Consider the following 10,043-nt stretch of genomic DNA (forward strand, 5'->3'; position numbering starts at 1 on the left):
GAAGCCGTTGGGGAGCCCTTGGGGGTTCAGACTCTGAGGACAATATCCGCATCTAAGATTTGCAGGAAGCAGCACCTCACCTCATTCCAGTTGGGCTCAGCTGTGTCCCTATAGACTCGTGTCTTGGCTTTATTCACAAAATACCCAAAGGAGTCCACTTCCAGGGTGCAGTACAGATCTGTGGGAGGGCGACAGGAGAGGGTGAGCGCACATCCCATACTACCCGCATTTTCTATACGTGCTATTTTTGAAATCAGAAAAAATGGTCTTGATTTTCTTTTTTTAAATACAACACGGCCAGACCAGCCCTCACTAGATGACTCTGCCCTGCGGATGCAGCTGGGAACTGGCACCTCTCATAACATTCGCTCACCTGGTCACTCAGCAAACCTTGACTAAAGCCCCTAGGTGAACAGGGCCCCACAGCTGGTGGGCGGGGCACACTGGACATCACCACCAGGGGACTTGGAGCTGGTGGAAGCGCCTATGACCTGTGCAGACCTTGCTATGGGTTTTACCAGGTAAACTGGGGCAAAGGCGCTGCAGGCCAATGCTGGGCATTGAAAGCAGTGAGAAGAGAGTCGTGGGGTGCAGGAGGTGTGAGGCCTAGTGGTGCGGACCAGGGAGAAGGCCCCTGCCGAGGGCTGGACAAAGGGCATGGCAAGTGGCCAGAGATGATAAAGGAACTGCAAGGAGGGAGAATGGCAGCTCACTGATATGACCAGTGAACAGGATGACAGTTTCTGGCCTGGCTAAGCAGTGAGGGGTGGCGCCTCTCACTGGGGCAGGACATCAAATAAGAATGAGTTTGGAGGCCACAGTCACAGGTTTAGTCTGGGGTCATGGAGTTTAGAATATGGGACATTGAGGAGATAGATGGCAAGGTGATAGAGGGAGGACAGAAGTGGGAATGGGAAGGCAGTTGTGGGCGTCATCTATGTTGATGGAAGGGCCCTCGAGGGTTGGAAGAATGGATAAGTGCAGTGAAGGAGGAAGGCCCAATGGAACCCAAAAAAACACCAGTATTTAGGGGACAGCCCGAGTGAGAGAGAGAGAGAGAGAGAGAGAGAGAGAGAGAGAGAGAGAGAGAGAGAAAGGCAGGCCCAGGGAAACAATTATGTATGCTACAGCTTTACAGAGGTATGATTTGCATACTATACAATCCACCCATTTTAAGTATATGGTTTGAGGATTTTTTTTTTTTTAAAGATTTTTATTGGGGAATTGGGGAGGGGAGCATTGTGTTTTGCCAGGACCCCTCAGATCCAAGTCAAGTTGTTACCCTTCAATCTTAGCTGGGGAGGGTGCAAGCTTAGCTCTAAGTCCAGTCGCCGTTTTCAATCTAGTTGTGGCGGGGGGCGCGTAGTCCACCATCCCATGCGGGAATCAAACCAGAAATCTTGTTGCACACTGAGCCACCCGGTTGCCCGTCAGCAGCTCACGGCTGCTCAGCTCAGGTGCCATGTTCAATCTTAGTTGCGGGGGGAGAGGGGCACAGCCCACCATCCCATACAGTTGTCGAACCCGGCAACCTGGCTGCTAAGAGCACACGCTCTCACCAGCTCAGCGCCAGCTCAGCTCGGGCGCAGCTCATTGGCCCATGTGGGAATCGAACCGGTGACCCTGTTCCTCAGAGCTCGCACTCTTAACCGACTGAGCCACTCAGCCGGCCCCATAATTATTATTATTTTTTTTTAGGTTTCTGAATGTTGTTGCCTGTGTCAGTTCCTTCCTTTTTATTGCTGAGCAGTATTCCACGGCATGGACTAACGATGTTTTATCATTCATGCCCAAGTCTTTCTGTGGACATATTTTCATTTTTCTAGAGAAAATACTACAGTGGGGTTGTTGGGTCATGTTGAACTTTTTAAGAAGCCGTAAAACTGTTTTCCAGAGTGGCTGAACCATTTTACTCCCCACCAGCAGTGTCTGAGGGTTCCAATTTCTCCCCATCCCTGCCAACACTATCTTTTTGATTATCACTCTCTGAGTGGGTATGAGGTGGTAGCTCACTATGGCTTTAATTTACATTTCCCTATGACAATGAGCATTTTTTCATGTGCTTATTAGCTATTTGTATTTCTTTGGTGAAGTGTCTACCCAAATCTTTTGCTCATTTTTTTGTTTTATTGGGTTGTCTCTTTAGTATTGAGTTGTAAGAGTTCTCTGTATATTCTGGATACTAGTCCCTTATCTCATATATATATGGTTTTAAACATCTTCTATTTTGTGGCTTGTGGATTTCTTGTTTTGCAGCAACAGTGGGAAAGTTCGGCAGAACAGTGCCTGCTCTATGTCCTCCCACGAGGGACACTGAGAGCTTGTGTGGAGGTGCCGTGCTGAAAGGTGCAATGTGTGATGTCCCTTGAACGAAATGTGACCAGACCTCACGGCTCTCATAGCTCCAGGAGTTGGGAGAGAACGCCCACCGCCTTGGAGGGGAAGGAGGAAAAGGGTATCCACTCAGCTTATCAGAACAGCCAAATCTTGCTGATTAGGACCAAGGTCCTCCTGTCTGTCGGCAGCAAACTCAGGTCCCTGCAATTACAAGACTGCCTGCAGGGGTCAGCTCACCAGCAGGACCTGAGACAGGCATGGGAAAGGGCAGGAACACTCCAGGAAAACAACTCCACACCCCGTGGGAGTCAGCCAGCACCGGCACCTCAGCGGTCAGGGGTCAAAGATGCCTGATGGTAATTTGAGCCACTTCCCTGGTTCCCCACACCCTCTGGCTCAGTGCCCTGCGGCCTTCCTCCACACATCAGCCACTTACTTGAACTCTGCTTAAAGCCGGTGGCGGAGTGGACAATGACATTCAGGAACCCATAGAGCCCGGAAGATTCATCATCTGTACAAGAGACCAAAAGAGGTAAGTGTCTGTCCTCCTGACAGAGGGAGGCAGGTGACAGGCTCTGCTTCACAATCAATCCTCAAGGAGGCACCCTGTGGCAGCCATTTGCCCAAGCACAGGGCAAGGCGATGTCGGACCAGAGACATAGCCTCCGTGGCCTCTGTCTTGCGGACCTTAGAATCTGTGTATTCACAATACAGGCAGACAGTGAACAAGATGAAACGTAATAAGGACAGGAGACGGGTCAGGGTAGCGTGTGACATGGATCGGGTGTGCGTGCGTGCATGTGCACATGCACATATCTGTGTGTGTGACTGAGTGTACATGAGTGGATGAGACAGTGAATGCAAAACGCAGCACAACCAAAGGTGTGGCAGGAAGTTGCTGGCAGGGGAGGTGAGTGGGACTAGCCCTAGAGCACAAGGGGTCTGACGAGTGTCTCGGGACGAGGGACAAAGATTATCAGTCTCTTCAACTACCCAGTGGCGGCTGCCTGGGGAGAGACTGCCCCTAACCTGCCCCGTCCACGTCTGGGAAAGGCCAGCGGCTCTAAGCAGCACACACATTCCTTTGGGATGGAAATCCATGGTCCCAAGGACAGGCTGACAGCAGAAAGGGCTGGTGGTCCTCAGGAAGACGGCTCACCTTCTTTGTTGATGGTCAGCGGGATGCTGTGGACAGTCTGAAGTTTGACACATGAGTTGGTCAGCATCTGCAGCTCCACAGACGTCAGGGAGAAGCTTTTGAAACCTGAAAGGGTAGATACAGCACAGTCTGCACAGGTCCTCTGACCTTCCATGACATCCAGAAGCACTCTCTGACGTCCCCCTCACTGAGCCCTCAGCACACCCTGGCGAGGGGGCACAACAAGAGAGGGCAATATGCTCCCAGGGGAGTAGCTGGTAAGTGGCAGAGTGGGGCGGGGCCCTGGAGAACCCAGAGGGCAGGAGGAATCTTAGCATTCACCCTTACAGAGAAGCTGGCCTGCTACCTCAGCACAGCCACAAGGCATTTCTGAGAAAGGGACCTGCAGTGCCTTCCTGTGGGGTCTCTCCAGACAGACACCTGACACAGCTCTTTTATTCTGCTAATGCAGGCCCCTCTCTCTCCATCAGGTAAGGAAAAGGGGTTTGCTTCTGGTATAACGCTGAACAGGGAACAGACGCTGCCATGCTGCAAATGGTTTGGATCCCCGGTTATAAGAGTAAACCCTGGGACACAGGCATGCATGGCGGGGCTGCAGGCACTGGCCATCAGAGCTGCCAGGAGCGCCCCATCCCCGGATGTAAGGGTACCAGGAGAGTGGCTCGGCACGGGCACAAGTGACAAGCTTAGGGGAACAGGAGCTCGGGATGAAAGCTCAGGAAAGGGCAGAGGCGTGCAGAGCGCCCCGCCCAGTGTCTGTGTACAGTAGGTTAACCAAGGTGGCCCATGGCTGCGGGAGGGCCAGGCCACCTGGGATATGGCTCATCCTGGTCCCCAAGGGACAATGGCACACAAGGCACACCTGGGAGCCTCTCAGCAAGGAGGACTCAGAAATCCCAAACCATACAACTGGGTGGGGGAAGGAGGGAAACCTCCACACAGCTGTGGCCCCGGGATAAGAGCGCGTCTGCCTTCCCACCCTGAAGGCTGCCGGGCAGGACTAAGGGCAGATCTGAGCAGAGGAGAAGGAAAAACTGCTAATGGGAGGGAAGTGCCCAGAGAAGGGGCCATCCCAGAGGGGGGTGAGTACCCTGTCCTAAGAATGGTCAAGTGCTGGCCGCTTGGAAAGGGGAGTGGGGCCAGCGCAGTGTGGCCCCTTTGGCATCAGTCGCTGAGGTGTAGGGACGGCCTTGGGGCCAAGGCTAGGATGAGGGGAATGGGTGAGGCCAAGGAGATGAGGTGGTGGTTGGGTGTGGGGAAGGCAGCAGGGGTGCAGGGAGCCCCAAGGGGTCGGCAGGGATCAGGGTAGGGAGGTCCAGGAGGCAGGAGGAGAATTCAGGGAAGGCCTGGGAGAGGGAAGAAGTCAGAGGATAGCTGGGGGTGGGGTACACAGAGGATTGGGGGAGGCTCAGGACGGAGGGCAGGGGGCCCTGTCAGGGGAGCTTCTCTCCAACGTACTTTCTAAGTTAGAGCTCCACCTAATATCTCACTTGAATAAAAGAGTTCTTTCTGCCCAGGGGAAAAAAAGGTTTCAAACCATAAGACGAGATGAACATCCAGCCCTGATGTTCACAAGCACACACCCTCCTGGTGCAGAGGCCACTTACATTTCTTCTGCTGCTCCCGGACAGTCTCCCTCCACTCAGCGCGCTCGTAGTCGGATGATATCAGGAATGTGTAACTCTGAGAGGCAGGAAAGAGGACTCACCCCAGTTATCCCCGTCCCAGCTAAAGCACTGTCCCCTAACGCTGTCTCCGTGGAGTCCTGTAGCGCACCCCTCCAAGGCACGAGCACATCTGTGCCTGTGGCTGTCCGGAGCCTGGTGGCCATGTGCACTCACAGCACGGCTCGTCACTTTCAGCACTCTCGGCCCTTCCTGCCAGCCGGGGTTTGGGCCACAGCTCCTGTGACCTGTGTAGGCCCACCTGTAGCACCAGTCTCCTTCCAGGACTACCTGGGTCAGGGCATGACATGTCACAGCTCAGGGCCACAGAGGAGGTTACCAGGTGCAAACCTGCAGAGGTGAGGGCTGACCACCACCTGTGTCCACCACAGCCCTGAGCCGTGACCCAGAGACAAGGCTTCCAAAGAGCCCAGCTGCATGCTGACAGGTGTGTGTGTGATGCCCATCACATATGTGTGGGAGAGGCCCAGGCTACAGATGGTGCCAGGAGCCAGGCTCAGGAGAGAGGGTGCTTCTTTGACCCAAAGGTCTCCGGACAGTGCCCCCCCCCCCACCAAGGGCCAGGTCTGCACAAGTGTGCAAGTCCCCCACCCTATTTAGACTCCTGGGAGACCGCCCCTCCCAGCTATGGGGCTGAGCCAGCTGCCAGTCAACTTGGAGGCTATGGCCCCAAACACTAGTCAGAGGGACCTATGTGCTTGTGTGTACCACGAGGGACAAGCCTCTCTTGGGGTTAGAAGGCTCTCCAGGGGAAAAAGGGTGCTGCTGTAAAGGCCACACCGGAGCCAGAGACCACAGCTGCCACAAGGCTGGGTGGGCAGGTCTGTCTGGGGATGCAAAGCGGGGCCTGGCCAGCAGAGCAAGACTGTGGGGGCCACTGACCTTGCCGTTGCGGTTGTGCACCCGGAAAGCCATGCTGGGGGACATGAGCAGGAGCAGTGATTCCTGCTCCGAAAGCTTCTTCTTCAGCCTCTCGATGGCCTTGCTGCCCTTGTTTGCTCTCTGTGGGGAGAGGCTGCACGGTCATATTTACATCCTGCGGGCCAGTGCTACCTGTTCCCACTTGGAACCACTGCCCCCAATGCTCGGTCCGCAGAAGACAGGAGCCCCACCTGGCAGCCCAGCATGGCACAGGGCCTTGGTCAGCTGCTGCTGGCCACAGGGTCAAGGCCCAGCATGGGCTGACGGATGTGCTCAGTCAACCTTTTGTGAAGGAATGAAGTCCTTCCTCTCATGAGGGCAGAGAAATGAGATCTTTATAAACCGCCCTTCTTTCAATTTCTCCAAATTTTGACAATCCCAAGGGGCCACTGTGACCCCAAGGGCCCCTCCACCTTCCAGTTCCCCCTCATTTCAGCCTCAGGACCCCTGGGAGTGTTTGTGAGGGTCCTGATGAAGGGCCAGATACATCCCCAGGACCTGGTTGGGAAAACCCTGCCTGCCCTGGGCTGTGTGCCTCCCCCTTGAAGCCCCTCCATCCCGGGGAGGAGACCGTGCCACCTGCCACTAGACAAGAGGCACAATGTGGACGAGTGCAGCGGTGGCAGTGTGCAGGGCCCAGAGCCCCAAGGACCCAGCCCTGGCTTCCCCTCTGCCTCAGAACACTGTTCCGGAGGCCACAGGCCCATCTGGACTAATAAACTACCCAGTGCTCGCGCTGCTCTCCCTGTGCTTTCCTCAATCTGCTGGTGCAGCAGGCCGGCAGGTGGGTGAGGCGTGAGGAGGACCCCTGTCCTGTTGAGCCCACCTCAGCCAGTGTCCCTAGACCAAGGCCCAACTTTCTAGGGACTCATCTTGCTTATGGCCACCACATGGCACCTGCCGTGACCTGGGCTGAATCTACACGTGAGGGGCTCATTTTAGAACACCTTTCCTAAAGTCTTCTAAACCTCTCCAGAAACAACCAGGGACTTGCCTGGGGCAGTTCAGGACACCTTGGAGGGGCCACACCCCTGACCTGGCACGCTCTCCCTTTCATAGCAGCTGAGTACCTCTCCCACCCCAGGTCCTGGACAGCTTCTAGCCTGACAAGGATGACCAGAAGGTCCCGAGACCAGAATGGGGTCCGACGCCAGCAGAGCTCGCCCACTGGCCTGTGTGCGAGGGGCGGCTGCCCACTCCAGCTACAGAGCCCAGCCTCCTCCCTCTCCCACCTTCTCTCTCTGGATGTCACTCTTGATCTGGGAGATCTTCATCTTCATGGCATCCAGCTCCTCATCGAGCACCAGGGGGATGTTGGGTGCTGCCTCGGACTCATCCACCGTCTGGAAGCTGAGATCCGTGAGCGGGATGTACCATTTGCAGTCATACTGCTGGGTTTTGCTGGGGGAGGGGAGGAGGAGGAGCACGTTAACATGCTGACCATCTTTCTCTGCTAATATCACTGCTTTCAAAAGCTGGAGAACCCTACATTTGTGGCCATGCAGAGTCTACCCAACCTGAAAACCTAGCGTGTGGTCCATGCAACAGGCGTGCATAAGGCCACCAGCAGACACTGATGACCCAGCCTCGGTGATTCCTGGGAATGGGCACTCCACACGCCACGACCCAGATCCCGGAGGTCTGACAAGCCCTGATCCACCTTATCCTCGCTGATGGTGGCAGCTCACAGGCTCTGCTATGTGGGAGCACGTTAAGTCCACCCAACGACAGTCAGGGTAGGACTGCAGATGCCCCCAGAGCTATAGCATTCGAGGAGCTACGGATCTATTCAGTGTAATCCCCTGCCTTGATAGATGGGGAAACTGAGGCTCTCTTCCGAGTTGACTGACTAAATCCACTTAGCACAACAATGGCAGAATGAAGGGAAGAGCCCAGTTCTGGTCTTTCGCAACATGACCTTCCTTCTTTCATTCCAGCCCGTGCAACCTGGATGGTCTGATCCCTAGGGAGGTTGCGGGGAGGTCTGTAGGCCTATGCTGAAGATAACTCAGAAGCTAACACCAGGTTTGGGGAGACAAAATGCAGCAATCATCTAGCAATGCCTGCCAAGGGCAGGGTAGGGGTAGCCACCCCTCTACCACCATCTGCCAGCCTGCACCATGGCCTGTAGCCCCCCTGACCTGTCACTCACTCTTTCCGGGTCCTCCATGACAGTCTTCCAATAGTACATGAAGTCATAGTTAGGTTCCCCTTTCACTGAAAGAGTCAACAGCCCAGTCACTGACCCTAACCCAGAACGTCTCCAGATTGTTAAGAATGACCTTTCACCCTGAGCCTGGCATCACATCCAGTTGGAAACAGAATGTACCTTAAAGAGAACGCCTGGCCACACAGTGACTGACCTCTTCAGGCTCACATTGAAAGAAAAAAACAAAAACAAACTAGGTTTCCTCTATACACAAAACCAATATCCCACCCCGGCCCCCTCAGGAGCTCTTTCTCCTGGTGTGGTGGCGACTGTGTGGTCACTCACCCTCCGCTCTGCTTCTTGAGCTTGGTGCAGAGGAGCAGGTCAGTGAACAGGAAGACGTGGCGTAGCTTGCGGGCCCCCTCCACCAGCTCTACCATGAAGCTGTCTTTCAGCAGCTGTCGGTGCTGTGGGGCAGGGTAGGGGCTCCAGTTAGGGCAGCAGGCTACCCAAGGGGGTGGGTGGGCAAACTCATTCCCTCCACCTCCAACCCTCAGATCCAATTTCCAGAGTGTTCCCCTCTGTTTCATTGGCCTGTGAACATACATGCCACGTGATTTCATCTTTGCTCAAGTTTCTGATCCCCTCCTGATTGTTCAGCCAGTGAAAGAGGGCAGGTGGACGCGGGAAAGGCCACTGGGCGAGCGGCCACCAGGGAGGGTGTGTTACAGCCAAGTCAACAGTCTGCTGTGGAATGACGGCAGGAGAGCCCCTCCTATCAGGACGGCCTATACCTCTCTGAGATAGCAAGTGGAGACCCAGAACGGGCAAAAGACCAGCCGTGTGAAGGAGGGGACATTCCCACAGAGCGGCCATCATGGTGCAGGCCTGCGGTAAGAGCTTGGCACTTGGGTACGGATGGGGCAGCCTGGTGAGCGGGGAGCAGGTGGGCTCAGTGTACTCTGAGAGGGGGCAGCCTTGGTGGTCACCCTAAGGGCCAGGTCCGGTTCTGAGGGCAGCAGGAAACTGGGTGGGGGGCCCACATTCTAGTCCACCAGAAGTCAATGCCCACATAGGAGTTACACCTCTGATGCCTGCCTGGACACCTGTAGCCTGAAGTGGGCAGCTCAGGCCGACCAGCTGTCCCCAAGGAGGCCTTCCTGGACAATGATCAAGCAAGGGAACTAGAGGCACAAGCCTCCAGCAAGCCCTGTGCCTCTGCAACTCAGTACTTCACCTGAAAGACAAGGGGTAGTCCCACCGGCCGACACAGCCCCGGGGTTGCTGAACAGGCACATGAAAGCAAGTTAGTAATTCACTCAACAAATAGTGCTTGGCACCTCATCCAGGTGAGTGCTGTGCCAGGCTGAGGACAGGGACAGGAGGAGAGGCTGGCATGGCCGGCCCTCCCCGTGCGTGTTCCGGGTGTGCCTGATCATCGGATGTGATCCCTACCACCGCACCCTGTGGGTAGGACCTCATGCCCATTTTACAGATGAGAAGCCTGAGCCTCAGAAAGCTCCGTCACCCATCCAGGCAGCACAGTGAGCGAGTGGCAATAGGTAGCAGTCATTGCCCTTGGGAGCCCATAAGCCCAGGGGAGAGAGATCAGGTGCTTATTGGGCACTAGGCCCACCTGCCCTCAGGGGAGAACCCCCAGAGAAGACAACTCCCGCCCCTTGTTGTGATGGCGGGGGTGGGGGCGGGGAAGGGTTGAGGTCTGCACACACACCAGCAGAGTGTGAAGACCCACAGCATCTCCCCAGCAGGAGGTGCTTGTCCCCATCCCCCC

General features: G+C 55.5%; 1 protein-coding gene across 1 annotated transcript in view; it reads right to left on the minus strand.

Moving 5' to 3' along the window:
- Positions 1 to 10,043, minus strand: part of BCR (BCR activator of RhoGEF and GTPase) — a 141,506-nt gene that overhangs the window by 19,886 nt on the left and 111,577 nt on the right. The window contains exons 9-15 of the mRNA XM_019665405.1: positions 8,597 to 8,718; positions 7,335 to 7,503; positions 6,064 to 6,183; positions 5,104 to 5,179; positions 3,497 to 3,601; positions 2,774 to 2,848; positions 81 to 178 (exon numbers count right to left, since the gene is read on the minus strand). Of these exons, the coding sequence (XP_019520950.1) occupies positions 81 to 178; positions 2,774 to 2,848; positions 3,497 to 3,601; positions 5,104 to 5,179; positions 6,064 to 6,183; positions 7,335 to 7,503; positions 8,597 to 8,718 (765 nt within the window). The remainder of the gene's footprint in view (positions 1 to 80; positions 179 to 2,773; positions 2,849 to 3,496; positions 3,602 to 5,103; positions 5,180 to 6,063; positions 6,184 to 7,334; positions 7,504 to 8,596; positions 8,719 to 10,043) is intronic.

This window comes from Hipposideros armiger, unplaced genomic scaffold, assembly GCF_001890085.2.
Source record: "Hipposideros armiger isolate ML-2016 unplaced genomic scaffold, ASM189008v1 scaffold_443, whole genome shotgun sequence".
NCBI lineage: Eukaryota > Metazoa > Chordata > Mammalia > Chiroptera > Hipposideridae > Hipposideros > Hipposideros armiger.